The 20,015-nt window shown below is 38.7% G+C and overlaps 1 protein-coding gene across 1 annotated transcript; it reads right to left on the bottom strand.

Moving 5' to 3' along the window:
* Window positions 1–287: 287 nt before the first annotated feature.
* Window positions 288–18,952, bottom strand: LOC100266699 (uncharacterized). Its single transcript, XM_002267740.5, has 3 exons — window positions 18,502–18,952; window positions 17,824–17,954; window positions 288–1,558 (listed from the first exon to the last, which is right to left on the bottom strand). Exons 1-3 carry the CDS (start codon window positions 18,670–18,672, stop codon window positions 760–762), a joined length of 1,101 nt encoding a protein of 366 aa, XP_002267776.1. The 5' UTR covers window positions 18,673–18,952; the 3' UTR covers window positions 288–759.
* Between the last annotated feature and the right edge of the window lie 1,063 nt (window positions 18,953–20,015).

Raw genomic sequence — 20,015 nt, forward strand, 5'->3', positions numbered from 1 at the left:
AAGAAATATATATGGTAATAAGGTCATTAAGATCTAAGATCAATGATCATGATAAATGTATGTATTATAAAATGGACCTAAAAGAAGGCATCATACTTACAAACAATATTTGTCTAAGAACATAGATTATTAGGAATGACAATTGAGGGATCAATCAAACTCAGCACAAAATCCGTCTCCTGTGAATTACAGCTCGACCTGACTTTAGATTAGGCTTCAATGGAATGCCTTGAGTTTACAGTTCATAAATATGAATTAGACATCCTGAGTATTGTCTCACAAAGCAATCAACAGTAACATTCTCTATCAAGTTCCAATATATACTTGAAGTCCAGTTTGTAGGATGAAGCAACACAATCCAACTTTGTATTCTTGAGTTATATAACAAATGACAAGAATATCAATCAAGATTTCAACTCCCTTCCAGCCCAGGAAGAGTACTATTACAAAAACTCCAAAAAAAGGGTACAATCCAGCTTTGTGAAAATTCCATAAATAAATAAAAAAAAAAAGGAGAAATAATTCATTTTATATACCTTTGTTTATTGCAGTTCCTTCTCCTCAAGTTTGCTGCTGCTGCTTCATACTTGAAATGCTGTCCTCTGCCTTTCACCTATTGCACAACATGATTCAATGGTCGAACAAAGTTGTTTTCAACTGTCTTTGCCTTCCTTCAGGTCTTTTTGAAGCTTTACAATTTGGATACGCTTGTGTGGAGAAAAAAAATTCAGTTTCATAAATGTGCAGTGGAGATATATGCTAATCAAGGGCCGCTTTGTTCTTGCGGCCAGTGATGGGCTTCGGTAACCCGTCAAAGATTGGTCTGGCAGAGAGAGCCTGCAAGTCTGGTTTCAAGTTCCATGATGTTGGCCATACAGATGAGGAACTATTATTCTGGTCATGCTCTTGTAGGCTTGGTGTGCTTGATGATTTGCGGACCGAGGTGAGCCCTTCAGGCATGATGGAGTCTCCCAAGCCCACTGGGATAGCATTCAACCAACTTGATTCAGCATCTGCAGACAATGCAGTCCGGCTTGCAGATTTCGGTCTCAGGGCTAACCCCTTCCCTGTTATAGCAGAAAAACCGCTACTGCCACCGCTGTTTTCTTCTTTCAGCAACCTTTCTGGTCCAGCCCCAGAATCAGCTTCTGATTTCTGACGCCTTCGGACCGACTTCTCATTAGACCTCTCACCCTCCCCATCTCCAGCTTCAGATATAGGGACATCAGCAGCTACTGTACCATTCTCAGCGAAGAAACCATTAGCTAAATTTCGGGACTTGTGGTCTTGGTTTGAAGATGGCTCAGAAATAGGTAATGCTTTGGGCAGAAGTCCAAAGTCGAAGCCATGAGGTTTCCCTGCTCCGTAGACCGTCATTTCCATGCCCTCAGCCCCACCATTTTGATTTTTGTCTTGAGATTTGAGACCATAATAGTTCTGTAAAGTACTCATGGCTGGAGAAACTTTCTTTTGGGGTGTTTTCAACCCTAAGGACTGGAGTGATTCCAAGACATTGGAGTGGCTCAGATGCAGTGGTGTTTCTTCGGTGCTCCTTTCTCTTCAATAAGTTTTAGCATGATGAGCCACAACAAATATGGTCTATAATAACAATCAGCAGGAAGAAAAAAAAAAAAAAAAAAACGTAGAATCTTATGAAATTTAAAAGCTGAAGCTTTGAACTTGTTCTACCATGCAGACACCATTCACAAAAAGATTGCAGCAATATTATCTTGTTCGAAGAACAAAAAGGGAAATGTGGTAAACAGCTAGCAGGCAGGTGATGATAATAGGAAAACAAATAATTTCTGGAGATGATACACTCATGGCCAGATGTTATCAAATATTAAAATCAAGCCAAGCCATTAGTGAAGATCAGGAAATAGAAAACACTGGCACAATCAGAAATATGTGTATAAGTGAGAGGCACAAGCTTAATCCAACCACAGTGTCGAGTCTTGAAAACAATATTTAAAACACAAGCAGGAGGGCCATCCAAAATTCTTGAAAATAGAGCTTAACTAGGATTCCAGATTCAAACATCCAGCATGGTTAGGCTCTAAAAGCATGACTGCAAAACAAACCAATTATTCTAAAATCTCACATTTTGATATAACAAATAGTTGATATGTTACAAAGAAATTACTCTAAAATCTCATACTTCCATATAAGGAATACTCGATTTTTTTCCAACAGAAACTATAACTGGCCACAGATATTCTGTACAAGGCATACAGTATATATCACAAAGATTTCATAATTGAGTTGAGCGAGTCTATTTTTCTTCCACCTTTTGTTTGTCCATTTTGCATCCTTCATGTTTATTCAAAATATATCATCCAGTACTATTAGGAGGATAGAAAAAAGATGGTGTGGAAATAAATCCGCTCAATTTAATCTACACAAAAATTAGCAATGGCATGAACTGAAACAATTATCCTGGATTATGTTGTTCAAAGAAGAGACTGAAACATATGTTGTATGTGTATGTGTTTTGGGCTGCAAGGTGGTCAAGAGAAGAAAAAGACGATAGTTTTAATCTCTGATCATAATCCTGCAAGCCAGAAACTGCTGTTGATTAATACTCATTCATCAATTTTCTTATCTTGCCACTAGGAAAAAAACTTTATTATATGAATGAATGCTCATTGAGAATCCTTGGTTTTACACATATCATAACAACCTGACACACTATTCATCCATTACCTAACAACTTATGGGTAGCTTGATATAATGTCTGAGATCTAGTTACTAGAGGTCTCAGGTTGTTTCTTTGTTCTCACATTCATTTGCCCTCAATTTGTTGTTTGCCTTTATCGGGCACAATTTGCAGCCACACATCAAGGAGGGTGTTAGACTCATAAGTATCATGGCTCTTTACCTAAAAATTTAAGCTTTTGAACTAGCTGGTAGTTTAATGACAAAAGCATAGGAGCAATCAGCAATGTACCAGAAACTCCATAAGCTTACTTGCCTTGAAATTTAAGAATTTGATTCACTTAAAGAGGGATGTTGAATATAATGTATTTATAGTATATTATCTTTCCTTGTTAATATAGGTCACATGTATGGTAGTTAGGACTCCTAGCCTTGTATATATATATATATATCTCTCAATTGTAAGTGCACATTTTACATGAATGAGAATTAAGGTTTTTCTCCTTTCTCTCTCTCTCTCAACATGGTATCAGAGCCAAAGGAGAAAACCTAATCTTTTTTTCGGTTTAGCCGTGTAATCAATTCCGGCAAACCGTCCAGTGACCGTGTTTCACTCCGGTCCCCTCATTCTCTTCCCGAACCACTCCGGACAACCTCATCGCCGTCGGATCTCCACCACGCCGGCGGCGAAATTTTCCGACGACCTATTTTCCGGGAAACGACCACATATTCCGAAACGCCGGAGGCTGATCTACACGCCAGTGGAAACCCCACCGGAAACCGGCATCTCACGCACCCCCACGCGCCGCTCTTCTCCTCCGGACTGTCACCCACGCGCCGGCGAGTGACGGCGCGTGGCTCACTTTCCAGCCACTTCCGACACCTCTCCAGGCTCGTCCGGCGCCGTCTTGGCCTTCTAGCCCTCCGGCAGTCCTCCCCGAGCCCTGCATCTCCATTTTTTCCCTGTTTTTGGCTTTCTTGCCATTCCGGCCACCTCTGACAGGGCTCCCCCCCCATCTCCGCGGCTTGGGTGCTACTTCTCTTCCTCTCCAGGGCTCTCTTCGATCCAAATACGTGAATATGACCACCAAAAATCAGATCTTTACCTCTGTTATCTCTGGATCTCCTATGATTACCTCAGAGAAATTGGTTGGCAGTGAGAATTATCTGTCCTGGTCTGCCTCTGTTGAACTTTGGTTCATGGGTCAAGGTTATGAGGATCACTTGGTTACCCAGGAGGCAGATATCCCTGAGGTTGACCGCGTACAGTGGAGGAAGATAGATGCACAGTTATGTAGTGTATTATGGCAATCGGTTGATCCCAAGATTCTTCTTCATCTTCAGGCCTATAAAACTTGTTTTAAATTTTAGACTCAGGCCAAAGGATTATACACGAATGATATCCAACGTCTTTATAAGGTGGCTTCTGTTATTGTCCATATCAGCCAACAGGACTTGGATCTATCTACTTATATTGGTCAGATTGCCTCTCTTAAGGAGGAGTTCTTGACTGTGATGCCTCTTACTCCTGATGTTGGGGCTCAACAAACACAGCTTGACAAGTTCTTCATGGTCCTTACTCTTATTGGCCTCCGTCCGGATCTTGAGCCTATTCGTGATCAGATTCTTGGTAGTTCATCAGTTCCGTCATTGGATGATGTGTTTGCTCGCCTCCTCCGTATCTCGTCCACTCAGACTTTGCCATCTGATAGCGCTTCAGATTCTTCTGTGTTAGTTTCTCAAACTACCTCTCGAGGAGGACGCAGTGGTACTTGAGGTAGAGGCCAACGTCCTCATTGCACCTATTGCAATAAACTTGGCCACACTCGCGATCGTTGCTATCAATTACATGGAAGACCTCCTCGCACTGCCCATATGGCCCAGTCCTCTGATTCTCCGCTGCCTCAGCCTCCGAGCTCCTCCGCATCTCAGACATCTCAGGCTTCTATTGCCTCTGTTGCCCAGCCTGGTAATGCCTCTGCCTGCCTTACCCACTCATCTTCTCTTGGACCCTGGATTCTAGATTCTGGAGCATCTGATCACCTATCTGGTAATAAGGATCTTTTCTCCTCTATTACTACTACCTCTGCTTTACCTACTGTTACCTTAGCTAATGGTTCTCAAACTGTGGCTAAAGGTATTGGTTTGACCCTTCCTCTGCCTTCTCTACCTCTCACTTCTGTCCTTTATACTCCTGAATGTCCTTTTAATCTTATTTCCATTAGCAAAATCACTCGTACTCTTAATTGCTCTATTACCTTTTCTGATAAATTTGTGACCTTGCAGGACCGGAGTACGGGGAAGACGATTGGCATAGGACGTGAGTCTCAAGGCCTCTATCACCTCACCTCAGATTCATCTCCTGCAGTTTGCATTTCCATTGATGCTCCTCTCCTCATTCACAATCGTCTGGGCCACCCTAGTCTCTCCAAGTTCCAGAAGATGGTTCCTCGTTTTTCCACTTTGTCGTCGCTTCCGTGTGAGTCATGTCAGCTTGGGAAACATACTCGTGTCTCGTTCCCAAAGCGTTTGAATAATCGGGCAAAGTCTCCTTTTGAGCTTGTCCACACTGATGTTTGGGGTCCTTGTCGGACTGCGTCTACTTTAGGATTTCAGTATTTTGTCACTTTCATTGATGACTATTCTCGATGTACTTGGTTATTTTTAATGAAAAATCGAGCTGAGTTATTCTCTATTTTCCAGAAATTTTATACTGAAATCCAAACCCAGTTCAATATTTCTATTCGTGTGTTACGCAGTGACAATGCCAGGGAATATTTTTCAGCCCAATTTACTTCGTTTATGTCTCATCATGGGATTCTTCATCAGTCTTCTTGTGCTCATACTCCTCAACAAAATGGGGTAGCTGAACGCAAGAATCGACATCTTGTTGAGACAGCTCGTACTCTCCTCCTCCATAGTAACGTTCCTTTTCGTTTTTGGGGGGATGCTGTTCTTACCGCTTGTTATTTGATTAATCGTATGCCCTCCTCTGTCTTACACGATCAGATTCCTCACTCCCTTCTCTTCCCTGACCAACCACTTTATTTCCTTCCTCCTCGTGTCTTTGGTTGTACTTGCTTTGTTCATATTCTCACTCCTGGACAGGACAAGCTTTCCGCCAAAGCCATGAAGTGCCTCTTCTTGGGATATTCCAGACTTCAGAAGGGTTATCGTTGTTATTCCCTTGAGACTCATCGATACTTTATCTCCGCTGATGTCACCTTCTTTGAGGACTCACCATTCTTTTCCACCACTTCTGAGTCTCTTCCTGTTTCTGAAGTCTTGCCCATTCCCATTGTCTCCCCACCTGATGCTATGCCCCCTCGACCACTTCAGGTTTATCATCGTCGCCCTCGTGTCGTTGCTCCTCTCCCTTTTCCTGAGGCACCTGCTGACTCACTTCCTATCCCTTCGGCTTCACCTGCCCCGGCTCTGCCTTCTCCTAATGACTTACCCATTGCTGTTCGGAAAGGTACTCGCTCTACTCGTAATCCTCATCCTATTTACAATTTTTTGAGTTATCATCGATTATCTTCACCCTATTCTGCTTTTGTTTCTGCTATATCCTCTGTTTCTCTTCCAAAGAGCACCCATGAAGCTCTTTCCCATCCAGGCTGGCGACGGGCAATGGTGGATGAAATGGCTGCTCTGCACTCTAATGACACTTGGGATCTTGTTGTTTTACCCTCTGGTAAATCTACAGTTGGTTGTCGTTGGGTCTATGTAGTTAAGGTTGGTCCTGATGGTCAGGTTGATCGCCTTAAGGCCCGCTTAGTTGCTAAAGGCTATACTCAAGTTTATGGTTCTGATTATGGTGACACATTCTCCCCTGTTGCCAAGATTGCTTCTGTCCGCTTGCTTCTCTCCATGGCTACTATGTGTTCTTGGCCTCTTTATCAGTTGGATATTAAAAATGTCTTCCTTTATGGTGATCTTGCCGAGGAAGTTTATATGGAGCAACCTCCTGGTTTTGTTGCTCAGGGGGAGTCTGGTTTAGTGTGCAGGTTACGCTGTTCTCTATATGGCTTGAAACAATCTCCTTGAGCATGGTTTAGCCGTTTTAGTTCTGTTGTTCAAGAGTTTGGCATGCTTCGCAGTACAGCAGACCATTCAGTTTTTTATCATCATAACTCCTTGGGGCAGTGTATTTATCTGGTTGTTTATGTGGACGACATCGTCATTATAGGCAGTGATCAGGATGGTATTCAGAAACTAAAGCAACATCTTTTTACCCACTTTCAGACCAAAGACTTGGGGAAACTCAAATATTTCTTGGGAATTGAGATAGCTCAATCCAGTTCTGGTGTGGTCCTTTCCTAAAGGAAGTATGCTTTAGACATCCTGGAAGAAACCGGTATGTTAGACTGTAAACCGGTAGACACACCTATGGATCCGAATGTCAAACTTGTACCAGGACAGGGGGAGCCTTTAGGAGACCCCGGGAGATATCGACGGCTCGTAGGTAAATTGAACTATCTCACCATTACTCGTCCAGACATTTCTTTTCCTGTGAGTGTTGTTAGCCAATTCCTACAGTCACCATGTGATAGCCATTGGGATGCCGTAATCCGCATTCTTCGATATATCAAAAGTACACCAGGCCAAGGTGTATTGTACAAGAACAGAGGTCATACTCAAGTTGTTGGTTACACAGATGCAGATTGGGCTGGCTCACCCACAGATAGACGTTCCACTTCAGGGTACTGTGTTTTTATTGAAGGTAATCTAATATCTTGGAAGAGTAAGAAACAAGATGTAGTGGCCAGATCTAGCGCTGAAGCCGAGTATCGAGCTATGGCTTTGGCAACATGTGAACTCATATGGTTGAGACATCTTCTTCGGGAGTTGAGATTTGGAAAGGATGAACAGATGAAACTCATCTGTGATAACCAGGCCGCATTACATATTGCATCCAATCCAGTTTTTCATGAAAGGACCAAGCATATTGAAGTTGACTGTCATTTCATTAGAGAGAAGATCGCATCAGGATGTGTTGCTACAAGTTTTGTTAATTCAAATGATCAACTAGCAGACATCTTCACTAAATCTCTCAGAGGTCCTAGGATTAAATATATTTGTAACAAGCTTGGTGCATATGACGTATATGCTCCAGCTTGAGGGGGAGTGTTGAATATAATGTATTTATAGTATATTATCTTTCCTTGTTAATATAGGTCACATGTATGGTAGTTAGGACTCCTAGCCTTGTATATATATATATATATCTCTCAATTGTAAGTGCACATTTTACATGAATGAGAATTAAGGTTTTTCTCCTTTCTCTCTCTCTCTCAACAAGGGACATAAAAAATTTCAAACTCCTGGAGGGTGTTGGTGAGCAGTATCCTAAGCATGAACTAAGAGATTCTTTTTTTTTTGATAAGTAATCTAAAAAGGATGGCTTTTCAAAAGAATCATTTAACCAGACGGAATGAATGGAGGAAAGTATCTTTTCAGATTCTGCATTACTCCAACCCCTCACAGAACTCTCCTCTGTCACCCTTTCCTTTTATTCTTTCCTTCAAACTATCATTCTAGATAAGGTATTTTTCACTTATAGCCCACAAGCTATGAGCTATCCCCATAGTGAATATGAAGATGATTAGCCGATTCCACTTCTTGTTTGCACATGGAATACCAGTTAACAAGGATCATTCCACTCATCAACTAATCAATATGAAGGATCATCCCTGGTTGCCTGTTTGCTTTCCTTTTCCTTCTTTAGAAAATACTACACCGGTCTCTAATGCACAACAAATCAGTTTCTTGCTTCCCATCATTCTCAATTCTGGCTTATGAATCATGGCAAACCAGTGAAAGAAACAGAGTATGTTAAGGGGGCTTACTGCTTACACATTTAGGCATGAACTAAGTTAGGGTGTAGCAAACTTCCAAGGGTTCATTTCCACAGGGTGGTTAAGCTACCCCTCATTTCCCAATAGTTAGGGAAGAGGGTTGGTGTCAACCAAGGAACTGGGCATGGGCAAGAATTTAGGGCTTTCAAGGGTTCAACACCTTTCTCTAATAGAAAGAGATGTTCTCCCACACAAAATAATCCAACCTGAATGGAACAGAAGCAGCCCATGCTTAATGCTTGTAGAGGTGAAGAGATGCTAACCCTTGGAGGAAGTGCCTTATGGTAGATTTTCCAGAGAAACAACCCCTTTGGAGACCTGCTCTGCTAACTTGATCTTCCTATTCTGATAGACTACAATGCTAAAAATGTTAAATAAGCAAGACTCCAACTCCAGCTCCCAATCAACCTTGTGAACCATGGCACCCAATGACATTTCCCTCTCTCCAAGCACCAAAGATCTGCTATCACTACTTCCCTATTTTCTGCAATGCTGTTCAGATCTGGTAAACTATCCATAAGAAGAACTTCCACGCACCAAGCATCATACTAGAACTTGATCCTAATCCTATTATCCAAGAAGACAATTTTTTTTTTAATCAGAATTTTTTTTTATCCAAGGAGACAATATTGATACCATGAAAACCATCCCTCTCTGTTCTGACAGCTTTACATAAGCCTACTGTAAGGCAACACTGCTCCCCCAGGAGCACCAATCACCTCCTCCGGAATTTACCTACCACTACCTTTATCCACAATCTATCTCTATTAGTAGCTAACCTCCAGAGACACTTCTCTATAATGCCTTCTTAAACACCTACAAACTCCTTATTCCTTGACCACTAAAGATGAAAATATCGGTTTTGATGGATATATTAGTAACTCAATTTTACGGATATATCGGGATATATCTATTAATATTTTGACACAAAATATTGGTGGGATAAAAATTGATCAAAACTCATGAAAATGTTGAAAATTTTCTGCAAAATGATATAAGAAGTAAAAATAAACATTTTGAAATTGTTTTGTTGAAGAAATTGAATATATATATATATATATATTCAATTTCTTCAACAAAACAATTTCAAAATGTTTATTTTTACTTCTTATATCATTTTGCAGATCAATATATATATATTCAATTTCTTCAACAAAACAATTTCAAAATGTTTATTTTTACTTCTTATATCATTTTGCAGAAAATTTTCAACATTTTCATGAGTTTTGATCAATATATATATATAATATTTGACAATAATATCGTATGTGTTGATAAGAGATATGAATTTTTTAAGTGCACATTTATTATTAAGATACATTAAATATCATTCGACACAAATATTGTAACATTTGATAATGATATGTTCAACTTGGAAATATATTTAATATTAAAATTATGATCTATTTAATTCAAATGTATTCAATGATATAAAATAACTGGTGATACATGTATAATATCTTGATTTGTAGTTTTTTTAACAACCAACTAAATGAAATTCAAAAATAAAATAATTAAAATTCATTTATTTTCCTATCTTGTTTTTCCATATTTATATATATACTTGTTAAAATTAATTTAATTAAAGCTAACTTCCCAAAACAACAATACATAATTATATGTACATTCTTACCATAGGATCAAAGTAGCCTAGTTGGTTACCTACTTAAGAATCAAGTGGGCGAACTATCCTGATAAATGGGGACAAAACCGAAAAATCCCGAAAAATCTCCAATAATTCCAAAAACAAACCCCGAAAAATCAGTGAATATCGGATATGTCCTACCTTGATATCGTGTTGGGATACACCGAAGCACGATATTTTGACGAAATATCGCCCAATATTGGCGACATTTTCATCTGTGTTGACCACTCACCTACTTTAATACCTGGACGAAACATGCCTCCACTGCTCTAGAAATAAAACAACTCAAGGTCTCTATTAATAGAATAACGAGACATACCTCCGCTACAAAGAACATATTTTGAGATGGGCTATTCAAGTATTAGAATCAAGTGCAAAAATTAATTTAGGCATGAGCTAAGTTCTCACCTAAGACACATGATACTATAAATGTAGATTTGCTGCTTCAGAAAATTAATATATATAAAAGAAGAAATGATAGAGTGCAAAAAGTTCATGACAAGCCCAAAAAAAGATGTGCTGTCACCAGCCCATCAACAGGGGAGTATCTTCAGTCAATATGCTCTGCCTTAAGATTGACCAAAGGAAGGAGATACATATAAATAAGTTCATGAAAAAGCCTAAAAAATATGATATGTCATCAGCCCATCAACAGGGGAATATCTTCTTTTGATATCTTCTACCTTAAAATATATATATATATACATGCACAAGAAAATTTATGGACAATTTCAAATGAATGTGCTAGGAGGTCTCAAAGAAATGAGAGGCAAAGGTTACCTTGACAAGGGCTCTTCTTCACAAGTACAGCCAAGGATTTAATGATATAGATTCCATTTTATAATTCAGTATGACTCATTCTTCAAAAATATCAGTTTTGCATTAATTCCATAATGCGAAGGCTAGATTAGAATTTTGGTTTTCAGCAGTTTTAGAGATGCCTAGAAATCAAATATGAGAAAGAGGGTAGAAAAATGGAGAAAGAATGGAAGGGGAGGGTGGGGAGTAAAGATCACCTGGAGAAAGAGTTCTTACTGACTCCAAATCTCTTTCATATTAGTAACCAATGCATAAACACAAACATGTGTCTGTGCGCTCACACACACACAAAGACAGAAACATCATTCAAATTGTTATCATTAGGCTAAAAACATCACGCTATAATAAATAACACCTTTACCAATGCCATCAAAACAAAATGGTGTACCCCTTGATTAGGGTAATTGACCCTCTAATATTGAAATAATTCAAATGCACAATTAGAAGAAATAACAGCAATCATCTAAATAAAAACTTCGAGATTTTTTGTGGGATGAATTTATTTTGCTACTTTACCATCCTTATGAGTGTTCCTTTTTAATTTTATTTTTCCCACTTTATTTTTTTCCTTAAAGTTGAATATCATTAAAGACTATTTTTAGGGAAGCAATCATTAATCCAATGCAAGAGAACAAGTTGATTAAAAGTGTTAGAAGTTGAGCTTAAGATATTAGTTATAGAAGAAATATGGAAATATTCCCCATCTCTACACTAGGATAGGGTGGATGAGATTGCAGATTGAGACTGTGAAGTGGAGGCATATGGAGAGATAGCAACAGTGAAAGACAAGGCCACAGAACCAGAAAATTACCAATGTTTGTCCATTAGGATTGCTAAGGAACAAAGAAAGATGACACAAAATTTTTGAAGGAATTCCATGAGAGGAGAATCAACAATTTAATTGATTTAATTCTGCAGAAAGATAGATCCATCCCAATCAAAAAGTTTTAACACATCAATTCCATCAAAAGTCTCTTTATAGTACTTGATTAAGGTTTTTTTTTTATTTACTTATAAGAGAAGTATTGTATTATGGGGCGATGTTAAAAGAGCGACTCAAAATTTGCAGAAAAGAAATGGAAATACTCACACCCTAACAAGAGAAACAAAAAACTATCCACAATGATATACAAAAAAACGGACCCTCCCTTAATGGGAACCCACCCAATAAAAAAAATTCCAAAAAGGTCGATAGACCATCTTTTATAAACAGTTCAGTCTCCGACCAAAGTGAGTTAATAAAAGAAGTTTTCAGCCTTTGGATGGACAACACCTCATCTTCAAAGGTAATTTTATTCCTTGTCTTCCAAATTTTCCAAAAAATGCAAAGGGGACTTGCTCTCCAAACTATCTTGCGCCTTTTTCCCATAAGGAATCCGTTCCAACCCAATAAGGTTTCCCTAACTGAAGACGGAAACACCCAAGACACTCCAAAAAGAGTGAAAGGCATCTCCCACAATACCCTTGTCTTCCGCTTGACAAAAATAACATCTATTTGCTAAGGCTTGGCCTCTCTTTTTAACTTGGTCCAAGGTTAGAACTTTGCCCCAAGATGCCTCCCAAGTGGAGAAGCTTACTTTTGGCTACACACATGATTTCCAAATGTTCTTCATTGGAAATAAAACTGAAGAGCCCAGCTCTAGAGCTTTGTAAAGTGACTTTGTCGAGAAAAAAACCACCCTTTGTTTCACTGCACCCTATCCTCCTCCTCAAAGATTAGATTCTAACCACACAAGTGTAGCAGAAGGCCCTCCACCTCTTCCATCTCCCAATCATTAAAGGACCTAGTGAAGCAAGGACTCCAACTTCCCGCCCCCCTCCCTGCTGTCCCGTTCCAAACATCCTTCACCCAAGCTTCTTTGGGGTCAACTAGGGCAAATAGGGAAGGGAAGGAAGCACATAAAGGTGTATCCCCACACCAAGTATCCTTCCAAAAGCTCACCCTTGGCTATTCCCTACCACAAAAGATATTCTACTACTAACAATGTGCCCAAGCTTCCTAATTGTTTTCCATAACCCTACACCATACCCCTCTCTTACATCCCAAGAATACCACCCTCCTCGTTCCTCCCCATATTTCCCTCTAATTACTTGGTTCCATAAAGCCCCTCTATCTTTCGCAAAGTGCCAACTCCATTTGCAAAGGAGGGCCTTATTAAGCAAAGAAAAGCTCTTAACCCCCAAGCCCCCTTTTCTCTTATCAAGACACATTGTTGCCCATCTTACTAAGCGAGGTCTCCGGTCTAAGGCTCCACCTCCCCACAAAAAATCTCTCTGAATCCTCTCCAACATTAATCTGACCCCCCTTGGGATTTGTAGAATAGACATGAAGTAAATAGGCAAGTTGGACAGTGTGCTTCTAATCAAAGTAATTCTCCCTCCCTTGGAGATATATTGGTGTTTCCACATAATCAATCTCTTACGGAATCTCTCCTCCACTCCATCCCAAGCTGCCACAAACTTGAAGGGAGAACCGAACGGCATCCCCAAGTAATTGGAGGGTAAACTACCCACCTTACAACCAAGCTCAGAAGCCAACTCCTCCACATTCTCAACATTGCCCATTGGGATCAGCTCACTTTTATCCAAATTAACTTTCAGCCCTGAAATTGCCTCAAACCACATAAGTAACCAGCTCAAAAAGGTCACTTGGTCCTTGTTAGCCTTGCAGAAAATCAGGGTACCATCAGCAAACAGCAAATGGGAGATTTTTACCCCTTCACCCCCCTTACCCCTGACATGGCAAGGTGATAGAAAGCCTCCCCTAATAACTCTTTTTATGAGGCAACTAAGAGCTTCCATCACTACCACAAACACGTAAGGTGAAAGAGGATCTCCCTACCTAAGACCCCTAGAACTTTGAAAGAAGCCCATAGGAGTGCCATTAATCAGAACCGAAAAACTAGCAATAGACACACACCACTTTATCCATCTTATCCACTTCTCCTCAAAACCCATTTTTTCTAGAACCAAAAACAAGAAATGTCACTCCACATGATCATATGCCTTCTCAATATCTAGCTTGCAGAGAATTGCTCCACCCTTACTCTTCAAAATCGAGTCAATGGCTTCATTGGCAATAAGCACTGCATCCATAATTTGCCTACCTTCCACAAATGCATTTTGGGTGTTGGAAATCACCTTGGCTAGCACCAGCTTTAACCTATTAGCCAGCACCTTAGCCAACCACTTATACAACCCCCCACCAAGCTAATAGGCCTGAAATCCCTCAAGTCCTTTGCATCCCTTTTCTTTGGAATCAACACTAAGAAGGTTGCGTTCACACTCCAAACAAAATGCCCATTTTCATGAAAATCCCTAAAAAAATTCACCATCTCATCCTAAATGAACTCCCAAGAAAACTACCAAAAAGCCATGGAGAAACCACCCAGGCCTGGAGCTTTGTCTTCGTTAAAATCTGACAGAGCACCAAAATCTCCTCCTCTGTAAAAGGTTTTTCCAACCCTTCCACCTCCATAGAGCCCAACCTCTCAAAGGACAGACCACTTAAGTTGGATCTCCACTCATCAATGGTTGAGAGTAGCTTCTGGAAAGCTCTACTCACTTCATCCTTAATTTCATTGTCCTCAGTGATCCACATTCCATCAATTTTGATTCTAGCCATCTAGTTCCTTCTTTAGTGTGCATTTGCCATTCGGTGAAAAAACTTGAGTTTCTATCCCCCTCCTTCAACCAGATTTCCCTTGATTTTTGTCTCCAAGACGTCTCTTCTAACAGAACCCACTTCTTGTAATTCTCCTTAGCTTCACCGGAGACAGTGAACGACAACTCTCCACCTTATCACATAAATTAACACAGTGCAAAGCCAAACTTCAATCTTCCCAAACACTTCCTTATTCCAATTCCTTAGAATAAATTTCAAAGCTTTCATCTTTTCAACCAATATGAAGCTAGCAGACCCACTGAAATTTAGCCCTTCCCACCACAATCTCATTAAATCTTTAAAATCCTTCTCTTTCAACCACATATTTTCAAATCTAAAAGAAATGGGACCTCTCCTCACCCCTCCTCCATCAAGAAGTATTGGGAAATGGTCGAACACCGGTTTAGGAAGGACACACTGAACTACTCCAAGAATATGAACCTCCCAGTCATCAAAAATCAGGAACTGATCAATTCTAGACTCAGATCGATTACTTAAACCGACCTCCCCGAAGGGGCAAATCCCTCAACTCTAGGTCCTCAATTACCTCTGAGAATCTCCTCATGTCAAGGGATAAATTACCACCTCTACTACGTTCCGAGGGGTTGATCATGTTAAAATCACCTATCACACACCAAGGATCTCCCCATAATCATAGTACTTGATCAAGTCTAGTATACGAGGCAAAACGCAGTCATCCATGACACCATACATGATATGCAACAACCTTTTAGAGGGCTAACCAAGGTTGCAGGGTAAGCAGATCTTAGATGTCGTAGATGAGATGATAAGTGCAATAAACTTCGATAAAGGAGTTTTGGGTTTGGATGACACTTTTGGATGGAGGGTTGTCTAAGTTTCATGAATCCAGCTATTCTTGTTAGTGGGGAAGTGAGAAGGTGGTTTTAGTGGTTCCATAGGTGGGGAAAAAATCAAAATTTCATAACTATGTTTCTTGATGGTATACACCATCTTATTCTCCTTAATTGAAGAAGAAAAGATATCCAACTTGAGCATCCTTCTCAAATTCATTGAGTGGCTTTCACAATGGATGATCACCATGAATAAAAGCTCAAATTATAGGGACTATATATACCTAACAATAGGGTTTAAAGAGAATTGCAGGCTTTATTAGGTGTGAGGTCATCAGATACCAATATAGTGTCCAAGTCTTTGGTTAGATGGCAACCAAAGGATGGTGGAGTTTCATGTCCTCTAATGAAGAAACTGCCTAAGTGTCTTAAGGAATGAAAGAGTGCTTATTTTTCTCAAAGATGATAGGAAACTAGCCATTGGATTTTCTCCTATTTAAATACCCATTTATGACTTGTCTATCTTTACAATGCTAATCAAGGTGGCAAGAAGAGAGAGTTACACTTAGTCTGTGGTGCGGCAGCATAAGAGAGGGACATTAAGAGGGTAAAGATGAAGTTTGTGATCATATTAGTAATGAAGTTCTAGAGGGCAAATGAACATTGAAACTCTCTAGGGAATTGAATGTGTTACAGCCCTCCAGAAAATGGTTGGGACAGAATGAGGCTTGAAGGGTTTGTCACCTTGTCCGTGGAACGCTTTTCTCCATGAGTATATCCTTTTTTTTCTTGTAGGAATGGATATTTCTTTCTGTCATATTATCTAATATTTCTCATGGAATGGAGTCTGGATTCATCTCTGGAAGGATCTTCAATGGGGTGGTCATCATATTATAGTCATATCCTTGTCTCTTTAAACTTCCTAGTTAATAGGGCTCTAGTTGTTGATCATGTTTCTCATTCTTTAATTTGGATCCTTTGGAGATTTAATTTCTTAGGAATCTCAATGATCAGGAAGTAAATGCACTTTCATGCCTCCTTAATTTTAGAAAAGTGTTTTTTTCCCCTTTGCCAGTAGCAAGTGTTGCCTTCTCTTTTCTTCAACCAGCATGTGGATTCCCATGAGAGAATACTTTTAAGATGGTATAAAAAGGCATTCTTAGTTGCAGGAACTCAAAAACACAGAACAATCTACTTTTGGCATCTAACATATCAGCAAAACATAAATATCAATGCCCACATCACTCTCAAAAAAAGAAATTTTAACAATCACTAAGGCACTAATGTCAAAGTTCAACATGCATACGATGTGTCTGACATAACCCAAAAAGGGTTAGATGCGGGGTCCTTCTTACACCCTACTCTGAAACTGTTGATAATCTCATATTAAAAGTAGATTCATGTCCTTCACTGATGTTTTGACTGATTAGATTTCATTCATAGTTCTTTGACCTTATACATGTGCGATTTCATTCAAATTATTAGCTGAAATTATCTCAGGGTTAAACTCAAATATTTGATCTCTTTGAATTTAGTCCATGAGTGTCAAATGAGGGGAAACACAGTCAGAATACATAGAGGATTTCATAACACAAAGAGAATAAGCAAAAATCATTAATTTACATGTGTCAGTTCTTTAAAAAATGTGGATTCCATGTCATATCTCCCTGAAGACAGTGTCACCATCTAGTGATATAATTAGAATTTATAAGTGCCCTCACAAAATACCCTTTTCCTAGTCTATGTGAAATCATGTATGCATAATGAAAGAGGAAGTAGGATAAAATCAATCCTTTATAGTTGAACTTTTGATATCTATTGCACTTATCAAGTTGCAACAATCCATGTATTGGAAGAAAGGACCATGCAGTAAAGAATGATGATTTGTAGATGCAGCAAGAGCACTGCTGTCCAACATTGACGCCATGCATTGGACATGGCAACTCAACATATATAGACACAACAAGCACCACAATAAATGTTTATGCTGGTGAATATTAATACAAAAACATATAAACATTTACTTGTTGAGGATCTTGGCTCACATTGTTTGAGTTTTTTGTGTGTCAAAGATGGATCACCTTCAGTGGTCCACTCCTAGTATACTGCTAGAATGTTAATGATTTAACATGTTTACTTAAAAAGCAAACACAATTTAAATCACAAACAGAGAAGAAAGGTGTGACATGGTGTTACACAAGTTTCATATCAACAAGTGACTCAAAACAGATTCGGCATAAAAAATGGTCAGACAGGATAACAAGCAAGATGCTATATATCATGTACAATGGAAAAAATGAAACATAATAAAACTGAAGTGTACATTAAAAATACACTTTAAGCAGGAATCAGACCAAAAACAAGCAATACCCTGAAGATGTAGAAGCATTGGACAACACCGGGGACGGAGGATGTCTGCCTGGCAAGGGTATCTGCAATGACTTCAAAGCAAACATTTGAAGATCTGTGGCCAAACCATTCATCCTCTTGATATCAGCCACCTACAATACAACCCAAAAGAAAAGTTATTAGCCTAAAAAACAACAACAGTACATTGAATATAAACATTGAGAAAACATTTGAAGGTGTGTGGCCAAACCATTCATCCTCTTGATATTAGCCACCCAAAATACAACCCAAACCCAATTTTCCCATGAGAAAAAGAAACATTATTAGCCTAATAACAGAAACAACAGATTACATATAATCATGGAGATAATGTTTAAAGGTCTGTGACCAACCCAACCCACATCCTTTAGATGTGAGCCACCCAAATACAACTCAAACTCATTGTTCCCATCAGAAGAGAAGCATTATTAGTCTAGAATCAACAAAACTGATGCATACACGCATTGGAACCTCCCAGATCTAACCATTCTAGCCCACTAACTTCACAATCAAGTAATTCAAAACCGCACTTCCCACAAACCCTCCAAGCAGCACACAATTCAAACCCAGAAATTCAACCAAAATTGAACGAATCACAAAATCAGAACCAAAACAAAACAAAATATTTGCCTTTTCCCACATGGGTTTCTGGAAAATTACCTCAACACCATACTTGATGGCCACACCAGCAAGAGTATCCATCTTGGATACTGTATGTAGAATGTAATTCACACCATTTACATGTGAATTTGAATTTGTAGCAGCACACCTTCCACCACCACCGCCACTCATCAAGCACCCACCACCACCACCAGATCTCTCTCCTTTCATCAATCAAAATCAATGCCCCTCCGACTCGAGAAAAACACCCCAATTCCAATCCCAATATTGGATATTTTCCTCTTCACTCTTAGAGGGGAAAAAAAAAAAAAAAAGGAAAAAGGGATGGCCGGAATCCAAAATTTATTCTTCTTTTTCCTATTTATTGTTTGTCTGGTATGTAAAGACTAAAGAGAGTTTCGTATTGAATTACAACTGAGATGAGACTGTATAACAATAAATAAATTTATAAAAATAAAAATAAAAAGGAGGAAAGAGAGAGTCCACCAAAAAGTCAAATGAGAGAAAGAGAGAGGAGATTTGTTTTATTGGGTGAACGCGGTTTGCTGCTCGCCGACACTGACCGCAGCCTGCTCTCTTTTCGTCTCTTCCATTTTAATTTTACCCTTGGTAACTTTAGCATTGCTCTTATGCCACGTCATCGATTTTAAATTACCTTTTAATTCCAACGGGTAATTCTACCCGAAAATCACAATATATTCCCATCTGTATTACTAAAATTTAAAATAATATATATAAATAATTAAAGGTCTAAGTACATAGTTTTTATTAAAATAATGGTTTTTTTGAAGTATTTTCTCTAAAATTATTTTTGGAAGAATTATGTATAAAATACTTTTAAAAAAATACTATAAATGTTTTATAACTTTTTAAAAGTATATTCTAAATTTTATTAATTAATCTTTTTTCTAAAAATATCTTTGACGACCCCACATTTCTGCACACTAGCATTTCCCACTCAAATGACACAACTCGTTTTTTTTTTTTTTGAAAAGTTTTTTGAGTTACCACTTATTTTTACTTTATTTTTAAAAGAAAAACAAAATAAGAAATAAAACTCTAAATATAACTTCTGTAGGAAAGACGGGTCTGTAAAAAATCGAGTCTAAGTCTGAGGGTTAAGTTACCTATTAAAAAAGTATGGTAAAGACCGGAACACCCTTCTAAGCCCCTAAAAAATGGGTCTCTACTAATTAAGTTAAAGTAAGTGTGACAATTAATTGATTAAACATGAATACCAAAAAAATATTAATCTAAAAATAATCAAATGACCAAGAGAAGCAAAGAGTGTACCTGAGTAATGAGTTTATTACTTCATGAAAAACAAAGGTTAGCAAATGAACATAGGATAATCGCATGTGTCACAAAGCAAATCGATCAAGCATGACAATCAATCAATCAATGAGAAAATCACACATGTTGGGCCCCACCAAAACCCGATTTATTTTTGCATATTTTTATCCCATAAATTCCATTATTTTGAATTATGGAATTAAATTCACGCTTATTTCAAAACATTTAAAAATTAAGGAAAATGTGAAATGATGCTTGTC

This window comes from Vitis vinifera, chromosome 17, assembly GCF_030704535.1.
Source record: "Vitis vinifera cultivar Pinot Noir 40024 chromosome 17, ASM3070453v1".
In the NCBI taxonomy this organism is placed as follows: domain Eukaryota; kingdom Viridiplantae; phylum Streptophyta; class Magnoliopsida; order Vitales; family Vitaceae; genus Vitis; species Vitis vinifera.

Coding starts and splice junctions, on each gene's coding strand:
- LOC100266699 (XM_002267740.5), bottom strand. CDS start 18,672: ATGAAAGGAGAGAGATCTGGTGGTGGTGGTGGGTGCTTGATGAGTGGC. Junction 17,955..18,501: donor CCATCAAGTATGGTGTTGAG/GTAATTTTCCAG, acceptor GTTGTATTGTAG/GTGGCTGATATCAAGAGGAT. Junction 1,559..17,823: donor AATGCTTCTACATCTTCAGG/GTATTGCTTGTT, acceptor AACTTATTGAAG/AGAAAGGAGCACCGAAGAAA.